General features: G+C 33.3%; 2 protein-coding genes and 1 long non-coding RNA gene across 3 annotated transcripts; all 3 read left to right on the plus strand.

The window, feature by feature from the left end:
* The first annotated feature begins 738 nt into the window (after positions 1 to 738).
* LOC148768882 (uncharacterized) lies at positions 739 to 2,211 on the plus strand. Its single transcript, XR_016032936.1, has 2 exons — positions 739 to 1,039; positions 1,956 to 2,211. It is a non-coding gene; the product is annotated as an uncharacterized LOC148768882 (long non-coding RNA).
* A 970-nt stretch (positions 2,212 to 3,181) lies between these two features.
* On the plus strand, positions 3,182 to 5,814 carry LOC105965018 (tRNA/rRNA methyltransferase (SpoU) family protein). The gene is made up of 4 exons (XM_012989528.2): positions 3,182 to 3,601; positions 4,068 to 4,350; positions 5,171 to 5,221; positions 5,336 to 5,814. The coding sequence occupies exons 1-4, from the start codon at positions 3,282 to 3,284 to the stop codon at positions 5,714 to 5,716; spliced, it is 1,035 nt and encodes a 344-aa protein (XP_012844982.2). The 5' UTR covers positions 3,182 to 3,281; the 3' UTR covers positions 5,717 to 5,814.
* A 2,278-nt stretch (positions 5,815 to 8,092) lies between these two features.
* LOC105965127 (Exostosin family protein) lies at positions 8,093 to 13,787 on the plus strand. The gene is made up of 6 exons (XM_012989647.2): positions 8,093 to 8,471; positions 8,554 to 8,865; positions 9,943 to 10,229; positions 11,725 to 11,957; positions 12,795 to 12,952; positions 13,299 to 13,787. Exons 1-6 carry the CDS (start codon positions 8,280 to 8,282, stop codon positions 13,398 to 13,400), a joined length of 1,284 nt encoding a protein of 427 aa, XP_012845101.2. The 5' UTR covers positions 8,093 to 8,279; the 3' UTR covers positions 13,401 to 13,787.
* The last annotated feature ends 1,112 nt before the right edge of the window (positions 13,788 to 14,899 follow it).

Genomic DNA, 14,899 nt, shown 5'->3' on the forward strand with positions numbered 1-14,899 from the left:
TATTCTGGCAGAGTTTACCATTCGGGTTATAACTCTCGCATCCGAAGTCCGATTGAGATGATTCAAAATGATTCGGAAAGCTAACTGAAAGATCTACAACTTCATGTTTTGAGCGAAGAGATATTCGAAGTGGAACAGTGTCGAAATTGAGCTTTAATTGCATGCACGTGCACAGCCCAATGTCGCGAGATTAGAAGGGTGATCGAGAAGCCGACTTGAAGATCAAGTTATTTAATTTATTTATGCACGTTTTTAATTTAGGTTTTATTTATTATATTTTTATTATTTTAGAGTCCTTTATGGTTAGAATTTGCTTATTTATTTATTTCCTTATTATAGTTTAGGTAGGAGTCCTTTTCCTTGTGAAAAAGGAGTCTTTTTAGACCTTATAAATAGGTTGCCACTTTAGCTTATTTTAGAAGACGAATTTTAATGAATATTTGAGTATTTTGAGAGTTAATTCTCCTTCGCTGTTCTACAGCAAATTTCGGGATTTTACAAGTGGATTCTTGTAACTTTCTTAGCGACATAATATTGGTTTCTGGTTCTTTATAATCACGGGGTCAATATTATATTTCACCTTGATAATAATGGTTTCTAGCTCTTTATAGCTATGGGGTCATTGTTCCTTGCTTCCGCCAAACTTGAATCTTGGTTTTTGGATGTTTTCGATCTTGCTTCCGCGTAGGGTATTGGGTCTCGTAACAAGTTCTACGGGGTTCGTATCACATTGAAATTTTCAATTCTCTCCCAAAAAACCACTGCAATCTACTAACGCTAAATTTCTCCCGAAATTCACTGCAAATCGCAGGCCCTAACTACGAATTTAACCCATAAACCGTTTGTTGTTTGCGAACCCAAAAACCGTTTGTTGTTTGCTAACCCAGAAATCGTTATATTTTGCTTTGATTTTCGTTCGTTATTTGGTGTTAAAGAAGATTGTATCTACGTTTTGATGTTCGGTTTTTCAATTACCTCATAACACCAACAACGAAGGACCTCAATAGCAAAAAAATGGTGCAAAAGCGTAAAAGGCTTGGTAAGTAACTTTTTCGCATTTATTCCAGATATTTTGGAAGAAACAATGTTATAGGTTTTTTTTTCTGTTTTTTTCGATGTTTTTGAGGTCTGCATGTTGAGTTCTTGTGTTGGAACATATTGTTTCTGATAATTGGGTCTGTAGATTATTGTCGTATGTAACGTTTAGGAAGTATTGCTAGTTGTTCTGTAATTTGATTATATTCGTAATTACAGTTTGCACATTGCATCTCTTGATTGTAATCGAAGTTGTTATTTGTTGTTCGCAAATGGCAGTTTATGTTTGCATTTAATTTGCTTGTGTTATGCATTTTGTTTGCTATTAATTTGGTCTGAATTTTATCGTATCAAACATGGGGTGGACATTTTAGAAAAAAAATCTCTTCCGTTTGTTGCTTGTAAAGCAAAAAGTACTTGTTTGCAACTTCAATTTGCACTTTACAAGTATTTGTAAGGCCAATTCTTGTTTGCACGTGTCATGCTCTTGTGTTATGCATTGGTTTGCTTTTTTTTTTTCTTTGTAATCCTCGTACTGCACGGGCATTTAAATTAAAAAAAAAAACAATCAGTTTCTACATGTTCGTAAGATGTACATGTTTACATGTTCTGTTTGCACTTTACAGTTATTGTATTGAAATTGCAGTTATTGTTTGAAGTTTGTAATGACATTTCTTGTTTGAAATTCAATTTTATGTTTAATTTGCGATTAATAAATTGTTGTTGAAATTTGCAATTTATTGTATGTAGTTGTTGTTCTAATTTTTATTTTTTTGCAATGTGGTTTCGAAAAGTTGCATTTTACTGTTGCTTATTGGTACCACATTGCATTTTGCATCCTAAATTAACAAATAGATGTATACTTCTTTTTAAGTTAACTTGGTGTGTTGTATTTGTTCATTCAACAATCACTTATATAGGAGGGAATCACGAAGTAAATGAGGCGTCATCCTCTTCGAAAAAGGAAAACTAAGATTGGATCAACTCAAGACTGCATACCAGCCATCGAATGATATTGCAGAAGAAGCGACAAAACATAGAGAATTTGAAACAAAAATAGTAATCAAATCCTTTTTTGGTTAATTACACCATTGCAATTTTCAATTTGTTGTTTTTAGATTGTTGTTTCACATCGTCCAATGATTTTATAATTTATTTTTTAGTCATAAGTTGCAATCTGCAATTTTCTATTTTATGTTGCAAATTTATTTTGTTATTCAAATTTTGTTTTGTTTTACTATTTGCTGAAGTAAAACCAGTTAAAAAATGAAATGTAATACAGATGAAATAAGAATTAAAATCCAAAATATATGGTTACAAAAAGTTGGTGATTGAAGATTGCTAATAAGATACTTATGGAAACAAAATTAAAGATTTTTTTTACAAGAAATGAAGAATAAATGTTTAGAATAGTTGGAGGCTTAAGAGAAAGAAAGACGTGAGTGTGAGAGAGAGAGAGAGAGAGAGAGAGAGAGAGAGAGGCATGTGTGGGGAGAGAGAAAGGAGTGTGACCGTGTGAGAGGGGAGAAGGAGAGAGAGGGGGAGTGATTTGTGGGATTTATTCCCTCAATTTGCAAAATAATTATTTATATATGAATATTAACTAAGGGTATTTATGTCTATATACTAATAATTTATTTTAATTTCTATTAATTTTATTCATTTTAAGGACCTATGCCTATATTCTTCTAATAGAATGGATGTCTACCTATATAAGTTCATATTAATGGGTGTCTAGCAAATTTCCCCCAATATTAGGTATAAAATACCTCATGTTCCCAAAGTGGTGATAATCGAACTAAATTTTTCGACACTGATTTGAGCTTTGTTTATTAGTATAACTAACCAAACTTGAACATACACGATCAATAAGCTAGAAGATCGGCTCGAGCACGATTCGATTTTTTTTTTTTTTTTGATAAAGTATATTAAAAAATAAAATCAAGCCACTCGAACTCAGTTCGTGTTCGGCCCCAACTTAAAATTCATTTAAGCTCAATAAAATTACTTATGAAAATGTGTTCGGCTCGATTTAAACTCATTTGAGTTCATAAACAAATTTTAAGTTCGATAAAAAAATTCAAAAAAATAAAAATTGAACCACCATATGCTCAACTATTCCTCTTTAGTTAAGGCATTTAAGCAAACACCTAGTGGTGTTTTATTGCAAAATTGGCCGAAAAAGAAATGAAGCTATAAAAACTTGCCCAAGAAAGAGAGAAGCCATAGCAAATATTAACACAAGAATGAAATGTCTGAACAAATTCTTCATTTCCACAACTCCATTTACTCTCACTACTAGTTCACCAAATTCGCCGGCCAACAACAAGTCTTCGAATTTCCATCCCGGCAGCAGAAGAACCCACAGAGTTCATCTTACCCCAAAAGCTCACAACGACAATGGCAGTAAGATTGCGTCGAAGAAGACGATTACTTTACCTCCAAATGCTACAACCATTACCAGCACTTCAAACCCATTTGTGAAACACTGCGTCAAGATTCGCCAGAGCTCCTCTTACCGCCATTTTCATGGCTATGTTCTTGTAGTTGGCGCCACTCCGATAAGGTAAAACCTCTACTTTTTTTGTGTTTTGGGTTTATCAGTGTGATGCTGTATTATTGTGTGGAGGTAGTGGTGTATATGCTTTGGTTTGTGCTGTATTAATGAATGATGCACACCATGTGTTTGTTAAAAGGCTTCAACTAAAAGAGCTTTCTAGTTTCTGTGCTTTTCATTGAAAGATTTGAAGATTTTGTTGGAGTTGGGCTTTGAATGAATCCAGTACAAACACTTTTCAGATGATTGTATCTTCTAATAATTGATTATTGACATTAGTATTCGTTGAATTTTGACTTGGATTACGTTTTGGTTGGTTCGCTCTGCCGTAAATCTTTTGGCGAGAACCTCGTAGATCCATCGTAAGTTAGATATTTTTTTACAAATTACGATATTATAATGAATACATTAATATAGTTATTTTTCGTATACGGTATTTATTTGGGAACATCGGCTGAACTATTACATGTTGCAGGGAAATATGCAGCTTTCATAAAGCAGTGTCGGATAGGCCTATAATTGAGTGCTTGTTTGTGCTCGACAACTATTTTATCCCCGAAGAAATTGATGACAATGATGTTCGTGTCATTCACGTTAATTCGGAGGTGATAAAGAAACTTTCTGGTGTACAATCTGTTGATTCCGTTGAACTCATTGCTTTGGTCAGAATCCCTTCGATGTTTCACATTGCCACCGATAAAGGTTTCGGTGGATTGTTTTCATTACCTCATCGAATTCTAGTTCTTGATGGAATCCAGGTATATACGTAAGCTTCATTTTTTTTATTTTTTAGCAATTAACTGGTGTCCCTACTTAGGGGTAGAAATTAGAAATGAATTTCGTGATTCCGCCGATTTCGATCCTAATATTTCTGATTCTGGAACAATATTTTTCATTATGATTTCCGATTTTTTTTTGGCAAAGTACACTAATAAAATATCATTGTCATTGTGTAATTTTTTTTTATGGTGATTGAAATTATGAGAATTCCGAATTCCGCCAATTCCGATTCGAATATTTCCGATTTTGGAACAAGTTTTTCATTCCAATTACCAAAATTCCGATTTTCGATTTCCGATTTTTTTTTTTTTTTTTTAAATTACACTTATAAAATATCATTGTTATTGTGTAATTTCATTTATAGGTGATTGAAATTATGAGAATTCCGAATTCCGAATTCCGCCGATTCCGATTTTGGAAAAAGTTTTTCATTCCAATTACCGAAATTCTGATTTCCGATCTTTTCTTTTTGTTTTTTTTAATGCAATCTGAATTAGTTTTTTACTTCCCGAAAAAAAATTGGACTTTTTTTTCTTCTGAAAGTCCTAATTCCGATCGTATCCATCTAATTTGCACCCATACCCCTAGTAATAGAAAGCTATGGGATCATCCAATGTTTACCCATGGCATTTAGTTAGACTTAGAAAAAAAAATGGAAATATGCTGCGGGAAAAATACTCGATTTCATCTTAAGCCGTTGGAAATTAAATTATCTGACTTCGAATTTGCTTGGACGACAGTATTCATTATTGGTGTTTGATTCGACAGTTGAACTCATGTAATAACTTTTAATTGCAGGATCCTGGCAATCTAGGCACACTCGTTCGATCTGCTACGGCTTTTAGATGGGTAAGAATTGTTACGTAAAATCGTTTTAATATTTTCTTGAATTATCAATTTAATATTTGTCATGCAAAGAAATAAATCGTTTTATTTTTATTTTAATATTTACTGATTGAGCAGGACGGAGTTTATCTTCTTCCTGGATGTTGCGATCCATTCAACGACAAAGCACTTCGTGCTTCTCGAGGGGCATCTTTTCAGATTCCAATAGTTTCTGGTAATTGGCAACAAATAAATATTCTCAGACAAGAATTTCGAATGAAAATGTTTGCGGGCCATCCATCAAATGAATTAGTTATCGGGCTTTCAAAAGAATTTGCCGATTCTGTAGCGAATTCGCCTCTGTGTCTGATTTTGGGCAGCGAAGGAGGCGGGCTTTCTGAAGATAGTATGAGGGCTTGTGAGCTTGTGAGTATTCCAATGGCTGGTGATTTCGAGTCTTTGAATGTTTCTGTAGCTGGTGGAATTTTCATGTATATGTTGCAAAATCAGAACAAATAAAACCGTTTTTTTCGATTTCGTACTTGTACGATTTAAATCTTTCATTCTTTTTTTGTATTGTTTACAATTTATTGAGTTAGTTGCAATTTCGGAGATGTTGATCTAAGTCCATCTGCATTTAGTACTCGTGTGTTATATCGAATTGTCAAAACTCAAAATACTTTCTGTGTTATTAATTTTAGCAGGAAAAAAAGTATTCCTATGATGAATTTGTTTAGCATACAACAACTCCTAAGGACACAAAATTATAAGAGATCTATACATACAAGATAAAAATAAGGCGGCGACTGTATGCAATTGTAAAAATTACTTAGGGGAAGACCAAATCTAATTTTTCACCAAATGAATTACTAAATGACTATTATACCATTACTAAAATACAAAATCCACAATTACAAAATTCCACAAATTTTTTTTGTGCAAGACCACACAATCAAAACTCATTTCATCTTCCTCACAAATCCATTTTACACAAATTCTTCAAGAAAAAATTCTTCATCTTCTCAAAAAATCCTCAACACCCAAAACCATCAAATCTTACTAAAACATATGCAAATGATAACATTATGGAGTCACGAGACATCAATATGGAGAATTCTATAGAAAAAGTAGAAAACAAACTATGAATTAATGTATTTTTGTAGTTAGGTAATCGATTTTTAAGTTATCAAAAAAAAAAAAAAAACGCGCAGTAAAAATTCGACATATACATGTCGATTTTTGTCACAAAATTCGACATTTAGATGTTGTTTTTTTAGCAAAAAATCGACATCAACTCTAGATGTCGATTTTTGTGACAAAAATCAACATCTACATGTCGATTTTGTTGACAGCAATCAACATCTCATGTCGGTTTTTCGCCAAAAAATCAACATCTAGATTTTCTGCCAAACAGGTCGAATTTTCTTCGTTTTCTTCTTTTTCTTCTTTTTTTTCGTGTTCTTCTTCTTCCTCATCTTCTTCTTCTTCTTCATGCTCTTCTTCTTCTTCCTCATCTTCTTCTTCTTCATGCTCTTCTTCTTCTTCTCCCCTCCTCCTTCTCCTCCTTCCTCTTTCCTCCATCTTTTTCTTCTCTTCCTTTTCAAGTACCCGCGGTTGGGCGGCGGCAATTCTTCGGCGGCGGATGGGCGGCGGCAATTCTTCTCTTCTTCCGCTAGAGCATTTCCTCTCGTTTTTCAATTTCTTTTCTTGTTTTTTTCTTTTTGGTCTTGCAATAGTAACTAGGTCTAATTTGAATGAATAATATCAAAATCAATATTGGGATTATATTTGTAATTTTCAGTCTTGTTCTTAGTAAATTTATTTATATTTTGGTCTTACATAAAGTAAGGTCCTATCCTTACAAATTTTAAGATTGCAAATAGGTGCAGCAAAAAATAAAGATACATAAGTTAATTGAATTATTAAATATTGTAGCAAAAAATATATTAAAACTCTAATAAAAAGTTACCTTTGCGTATTTTACTTATATTTTTTTGGATTAAAGTTTTATTTGTCAAAATAATGCCTCATATGTTGGTGTTATTAGCTTATGTGATCTTACATCTCGTCAAATACATTATGTGATTTTAAATTGTTCATCTACATAAATAACTAAGCACACATACATATATATATATATATATATATATATATATATATATATATATATATATATATATATATATATATATATATATATATATATATATATATATATATATTCACACTCTTCCTTCAAAGTAATTGAGGAAAATCATATTAAAAGGTTAGTAAATATAAATATAACACTTGGAGCTCGATTTATGTTCGACTCGTATTCGATTCGGTTAAAGTTTGTAAAAATTATATTCACATGATTATTATATTAAAAACAAATACAATTTTTGAAATTCAATTCAATTTTTCCAATCAAGAAATTCAATTCAATTTTAAATAATTTCAACATTTCCTATTCATCAATATTATAAATAGGGTAAATTACAAACACCCCCCTGAGGTATGGTCAAATTACAAAAACCCCCTCTTGTTTGGATAATTACATTTACCCCCCTCAACTATGATTTTTTCTTAGACCTCCACCTTTATGATGCCAAATTCAACATAGTCATCTAGAGTCCGTGAAATGTGCTCTAGTTTGTACTCGTTTTGTGTAAAAAATACAGTTTCCGATGCACCACAAACTGATATATACAAGCTAAAAATCACATATTATGATCATCTTGCTTCATAATGTAGAGTTTGAATGGGATAAAACGGGTACAAAAGTGATAATATTCCATGTAATCTCGAAGATTCCACTAAATTTGAGGAGTTGAGGAGGTGGTTGTAATTATCCAAACAAGAGGAGTGTTTTTGTAATTTGACCATACCTCGAGGGGTGTTTGTAATTTACCCTTATAAATAATATTTCTTTTAACGTATTTGTGATTATTATAACTGAATTTTTTTTTATAGAAATGAGATAGGAGCAAAATACAGTAACCGAACAACGCAAAATAATTAACTCCGAGATCAATTCGACACTCCGCCACCACAACACACCGGCAAGGGTTACTCAGGCGACCACCACTCCGCCACGGGAATGTTGGCGGCGAAACTCCCTCCGCCACCGCCCTCCGCCGCACTCACTCTCCGAAGCTCCCTCCTCACACTCGCCATCATAACACTCGTCTCCTTCACTTTTCTCTCCCTTAAATCCCTCCACTCCCCTTCTCTCCAGTATTCCCCCTCCACCAGCCCTACCCCCCTCACCGTACATCCTTCCCTGCCCAAGGTACTACTCCCAATCCACGATTACCTGCTTCAATTTCACTAATTTTTTTTTTTTAAGTTCAATCTTGTTGGAATTCTTGTAGGCTGTTGACGACGGCGACGTGGATAATGTCGAGAAAGTGGCCGCGTCGGAAAATTATGGATACGACGACGTTTACCATTTTCCGGAGGTTTTCAGGTTGAATTACGAAAGGATGCGGAGTAGATTTAAGGTGTACGTTTACTCGGATGGGGATCCGAATACCTATTACCAGACTCCGCGGAAGCTGACCGGAAAATACGCGAGCGAGGGTTACTTCTTTCAGAATCTCAGGGAGAGTAATTTCGTGACGGATGATCCAGATCGGGCCGATTTGTTCTTCATTCCGATCTCTTGTCATAAGATGCGAGGCAAGGTATGCTGCCGATTGTTGTTAAATTTCGATTGAAATTATTCTTTCGTTTCGATGATTGTGAATTTGAATTTTATTGCCTGGTTTTGTATACTGTGTTCGACGAATTTGAACAATAATGGGGATTTTTGAGTGGTTTCTTGATTGCCAGTGTTTTTGGTGGCTTCTTCTTGAGTTAATTGAAATTCATTTTTCTAGTGTTGTTGTGTAGGAATCATTCGCTGATTGAGACGTTGAAATTTCGTAAAATTTTGTTATTAATTGAAGGTGAATGAATGAATGGAGAAGTTTTAGCTTATTTAAGAGGACGCAAATCTGAATTCTTGACTACGAAGTATATCAGGTTAATATTTTATGGTGTGATCTATATTATACACAGAAGATAGTTTATTTTGCTAGAGGAGTTAGGAGGGGCAGGTCAAGTCATTTTCTCTTTTACGCGAATCAATTAACCACCAGTGTTTCTGTTATGCCATATTTCTCGTTTTAACTCATAAAAGAGTACCAATTTTATGATTATATGTTCCCCGTTCCTGAGAATGCCTAATGCTCTTATTCACGATATATATATGGCATTCAATAGTGCATTTTGTATACTGAGTTACTATCTACTTTAGCACTGGTTGGCCATTGTCAGTTATACCACTCTAAAAACTGAGTTCTAATTTCCACTTTTCCTCAATTCCCATTCCTGTCAACTACACTACCTTGGTTCTATTTTTTTCCCGTTTACATGAACTCCTGTATGTGTTTACTTGCGTATAATAAAATGCTTTACACTCTGTTCACCTTCACCAATTTGTTCTCCTCTTTGACATAACACTATATATCTACTCTGTTGCCATCCTTCACTCCTGAAGAACACACATGTTAAGCCATTTCTTGGAAATTTATGTTAACATACCTGCCATTTACGAGAGTTATTAGGTCATTGCTTCTTTGAAATGCTTTTCTCCTATTCTTTCGTTGTCTTGATAAAAGTCAAAATGTTATCCTGCAATATGGTTCTAATGGTTTAATGTCCTACCAAAGTTCGAGGCTCCTGATCGTAATATATGATCTTCTTAATATAACTTGCAGGGTATATCGTATGAGAACATGACTAAAATTGTCCAGGACTATGTGGAGAGCTTAATATCCAAGTATCCCTATTGGAATAGAACTCTGGGAACAGATCACTTTTTTGTTACTTGCCATGATGTTGGTGTTAGGGCAACTGAAGGACTTCCAAATCTTGTAAAGAATGCAATTCGTGTTGTTTGCTCTCCCAGCTATGATGTTGGCTTTATACCACACAAAGATGTTGCACTCCCACAAGTTCTTCAGCCATTTGCCCTTCCAGCTGGAGGAAATGATATTGAAAATAGGTACTATATTTGCAACATTTAAATTCTTTAATTCTTGATCCTTTACGATTTAGATATCTTTTTGATGTCGTTCTTTTATTTTCTTCATTGATGTTTAGCTAAAATATCAGCATGGTGATCTTGTCTGAAGTACGGTTTTCCTTTTGCTTCAGAATGTGTTAATTAGGCATTGAACCCTCTGGCAATTCTAAATACTTAGAACATAGAAAGAAAAAAAATTTGTAGCCCTTTTGAACATGAAACAATGAGAACTACTCATTTCTTGGGACCCCATCAAATAACCAGTAACAAAAGAGGCATGGCTTAATTATTATCTTTTCTTTCTAATACTTAAGAAGTCCAGAATAAGTGCCTAGGCTTAGCCTGTACTAGAAAAGATCTTGGTATCCAGCCTATGAACTGGGTTAGAAAATTAACATTTACTTTGTGGGAGATTGGGCTTCATGGTGTTTTCTAGTATTCATCATTACATTGATGTATTCTGCAATTGGACTTTGGAATAGTTCAAAGATATTCTTTTAAGAATTCTAAAACTGCTTTCTGGATCAAAATGGATCTTTTTACTTGTCAGTTTGCTCTAGCTTATACCTCTGCTAGTGAAAACTAACCTCAAATACCCTCTGTACGGTCAAGCTTCAACAATTCACAAAATAATTTGAGGTTTTGCTGGGCATAATGCATAGAGCTAAGATCTTACAACAACAATGTGTGCTCTAGTCCATTAAGAAGCTGAAGGGACCTGAAACAGAATAATTGAGCACTCCGTAAATAAATAAATCATATGCAGACCTCTAATTAGGGAGAAAATAACTATTTGATGTTTCTACAGTCTAATTGTTTTTCAAATTCATTTATCTTTTTTAATGGTTCATTCTTACAACACAAGAATAAATATTTCAACTAGTCGTTTTTCTTTGACAAATGAAAATGTTGAACAAAATAGCTACAATCAGCTAGTTTTTTGGCCTTATAGAACTATTATTTTCCATCAAATACATATAGTTCTGGAACGATCACTATTACATTCTTCTCCATTTGTGTATATTATTATAACCTTTATCCTTTTATAAGTTTCAAAAGTTATTAAGGATATTTTGTCCTAAAAATAGCAAGACAGTTGGGTCAAGAGCAAATAAGTTCACTGAAATGATTTGTTGATACCATCATTTCCATCCAAAACCCTAATGGTAGGCATGAGTTTTCTAGAGATAGTAAATTTAGAGATGAGGATTTTGTAATTATGAAAGAGGAGGGAGACGTTGGTATTTAGCTATTCTATTGATGAGTTAAGTGTAACTAATCCTAGTTTTAGACAAACCTCAGCTTGCTCTGTTTTGTGCAACGGAGTAGCATGTCAATGTTTTTCTCATTATTCATATGGTCTAGATATTTATAATTAACTCTCCCTATATAATATCATTCTTATTTCTCCTAGAGGGTCACATGAGCATCATCGTTCTTATTTTCTGCCAAGTGAATGAATATTTTATTGCAGGACGACACTCGGATTCTGGGCAGGGCATAGGAATTCCAAGATTAGGGTCATATTAGCGCAAGTATGGGAAAATGATACGGAACTTGACATTTCAAACAACAGAATTAATCGAGCAATTGGACCTCTGGTGTATCAAAAGAGGTTTTACAGAACAAAATTCTGCATTTGCCCAGGTGGCTCTCAGGTCAATAGTGCTCGCATAGCCGACTCTATACATTACGGATGTATACCCGGTGAGACCTAATACCCTCTCATCCCATATATAAATAATTGAAAATAATTTTGAATATATATTAGGATTATTCTAATTCTTATATGAATCATAACTTGTGCTAATGTAATGTTGTCCTGATTGAAAGTCGGATAATTGATAATGAGATTTGAATCTGGACGATTCGTGAAACAGTCAGTGGTTATACTTCAACTATGTAGCATCATTACATAACTGGAATCTGAATTAATGAATAAATATTAACTAGTACAAATAATAGAGATAATAAATCATGAGTATGCAGTGCAATATTAGTTCTAAATGATTCGTTTGCTTTTCTTCGATGATCTTAGTTTTTCTCGTATTTATGCTTTATATATGACAATTCTTGAGCCAAGTGTTTCACTGTGATTTCCGAACATTTGAAGTGGCTGTAGTATTTATGGTTTATGTCTTCAGGCTGTGCTTATTTTAAGCAACTCTTTCGTAGAACATTTGCTTACAAGAGATTGAACTCTTCCTTTCAGTTTTTCTCTTCCCAACTTCGTGCCATATGGCGAAAGGCATAATCTTTTGGACTATATTTTCCTATCCAACTCTGTTTCCATTCAATTTTGTTGTTTAAAAACTCCGATTTAAAAGTTAAATGAAATTTGTTATTCATTCTGATGTTTAAATCTGCATGATTCTCCTTTTTTTTTTTTTTTTTTTTTTTTTTTTTTCTTTTTTGTCATTAGGCAATTGCATTTAGTTCAAGAAAATCATCATATGATACTTCTCATGTATGACATGTACACATTCATAGATATGCATTTTTCTCTACAGTTTTTGTTCACTAACTTTTGGTGGTCGTGTGCAGTGATACTCTCTAATTACTACGACTTGCCTTTCAACGACATATTGGATTGGCGTAAATTCGCAGTGGTACTAAAAGAGAAAGATGTCTATCAACTGAAGCAAATTCTGAAGAACATAACTCAAGACGAATTTGTCACACTGCACAACAATTTGGTCAAGGTACAAATCTACCCTTCACTACAGCAATACAATGGATAACCTTCAGTTTCAAGTGTATTGTCTTCTCGGGGGCAAAATGTACAACAAAAATACTCAAGGGGGGCCGACCAATAATATTTTGTACACAAGAAGTACAGATGTCTATACAAAAATATTAAACTTTTTGACAAGCTGTGGGGGGCCATGGCCCCCATGGTTCATCCCTTGTGCTCATTAGCAATTTTTTCAAGCAAAGTTTTATTATGTAGTTCTTAATATCCATTCGACAGCGTTCATTTTTGGATTTTCAACTGATATCATATGATGTTTTATTATGTAAACTATAATTATGTTCCTCTGTGGTCAGGTCCAGAAGCACTTCCAGTGGAACACACCTCCAGTAAGCCACGATGCGTTCCATATGATAATGTATGAGCTATGGCTACGCCATCATATGGTCAAGTACTAACTTGTATAACTGTTAACACCAAATCGAGACACGGCCAGGTAATGCTGTCTGGAAATACGAGAACTTGTACATTACTACTTTGACAGTTTCAGTTTGTTCTTTCATTCTTATATCTTCTTGTTTTTTTTTTTTTTCCAAATGTTGGATCTTAGAATAGAAGCCAGAAAATCTGATAAATCTGTTTGTTTGTTTGTTGAGTTCTTTTTGTATCTATAGGATTTAGGTTTATAAATGCAACTGCTAGATTGAATATTTCTGCTACTATATGTTCCGTATTTCTTCTTTTGCCTAAGGTGCATATTTGACAAAACAAAGTAACTTGTATTCTTGAGGAAAGAGAATGTTTGGTTACAATCTCATTTTATTTTTATTCCTTTCCGAAACAAATTCGTGTTTGTTAAGCTTTTCAAAAAGAAATTCACAAAACAATTTCAAAAGTTTATCTCTCGTCTAGATATGATTTGACTGTTATAGTAAAATGATTTGAGTATTTGACTGCTGCAGTAAAATATCTAGGGTCTTTCATTCGTACTGGATTTGAACCGAACTATTCGGTTCAGTACGATTTTCTACCGAATTAATTCGATTTTTTTGGTTCGGCACCGGTAAAACTGAAAATATATTTTCTTATTTTAAAGAAGGGAAAAAATATTTTATCTAATTAATTCTTGAATTTGACATTAAAATTTCAATAAAAACAAAAAAAAAATAATTATCAATAGACGTTAATTTGTAAATGATGGAATTTTTTTTTTATCAATCTATAAGTATTTTATTATATGTTATAACCTTAAAATGATTTAAAATAAAATAAAAAAGTAAATATATATTAAATATTTTGGTATTTAGTACGGTACGATATGCCGGGCATCATTACTGTATACCGTACCGGGTATCGAAACGAATTTTCGATTCGGTATTTGGTGCGTATCGAATTTTCAGTTCAAAATAGGTAAATAAAAGATCACAATTATTATGTATTAGCCATTGTTATCGTGACAGCTTTATAGTGCAATTGCAGGCCGACTATAAAAAAGAAAATTAAATAATTTTCCATAAGAGACATTAATCAATAAGTGCTCGAGAGGTGACCCAAACCCAAATTTTGCAACACAGTTTTTGTTAGCAATATGTCAAATAAAATTGAATACTACCAATCTTTCAATTCCATTACTTTTTATTTTATTTTATGTTTTCGAAAATAATATAAAGGTTCAACTATTTGAGAAGATGAGTTCTTCATTTGCATAATAGCATTCAAGTTCAATAAATACGAATGGTAGAATATCACGTTATATCGATGAGAAATTGACTGTGTACAGAATATTAGTATACCGCAATTCTTGGTACAGTAACTATATAAAAAAATCAATCAGCAGATACAACTTGAATTAACATCATATCGTTCAATAACTTCATAAGTGATACGAAAGTTACTCGACATATAGTAGTAGTAACAGCAGCAGCAACAACGACGACGACGACGACTACGACCACGA

The sequence above is a fragment of the Erythranthe guttata genome, chromosome 8 (genome assembly GCF_056151865.1).
Source record: "Erythranthe guttata isolate IM_541 chromosome 8, IM_541, whole genome shotgun sequence".
Classification (NCBI taxonomy): Eukaryota; Viridiplantae; Streptophyta; class Magnoliopsida; order Lamiales; family Phrymaceae; genus Erythranthe; species Erythranthe guttata.

What these genes read in the sequence shown, in the direction of transcription:
- LOC105965127 (XM_012989647.2), top strand. Translation starts at nt 8,280, where the DNA reads ATGTTGGCGGCGAAACTCCCTCCGCCACCGCCCTCCGCCGCACTCACT. An exon ending in TACATCCTTCCCTGCCCAAG is followed by an intron (nt 8,472 to 8,553) that starts GTACTACTCCCA and finishes GAATTCTTGTAG; the next exon opens with GCTGTTGACGACGGCGACGT. An exon ending in GTCATAAGATGCGAGGCAAG is followed by an intron (nt 8,866 to 9,942) that starts GTATGCTGCCGA and finishes TATAACTTGCAG; the next exon opens with GGTATATCGTATGAGAACAT.
- LOC105965018 (XM_012989528.2), top strand. Translation starts at nt 3,282, where the DNA reads ATGAAATGTCTGAACAAATTCTTCATTTCCACAACTCCATTTACTCTC. An exon ending in GTTGGCGCCACTCCGATAAG is followed by an intron (nt 3,602 to 4,067) that starts GTAAAACCTCTA and finishes TACATGTTGCAG; the next exon opens with GGAAATATGCAGCTTTCATA. An exon ending in TAGTTCTTGATGGAATCCAG is followed by an intron (nt 4,351 to 5,170) that starts GTATATACGTAA and finishes TTTTAATTGCAG; the next exon opens with GATCCTGGCAATCTAGGCAC.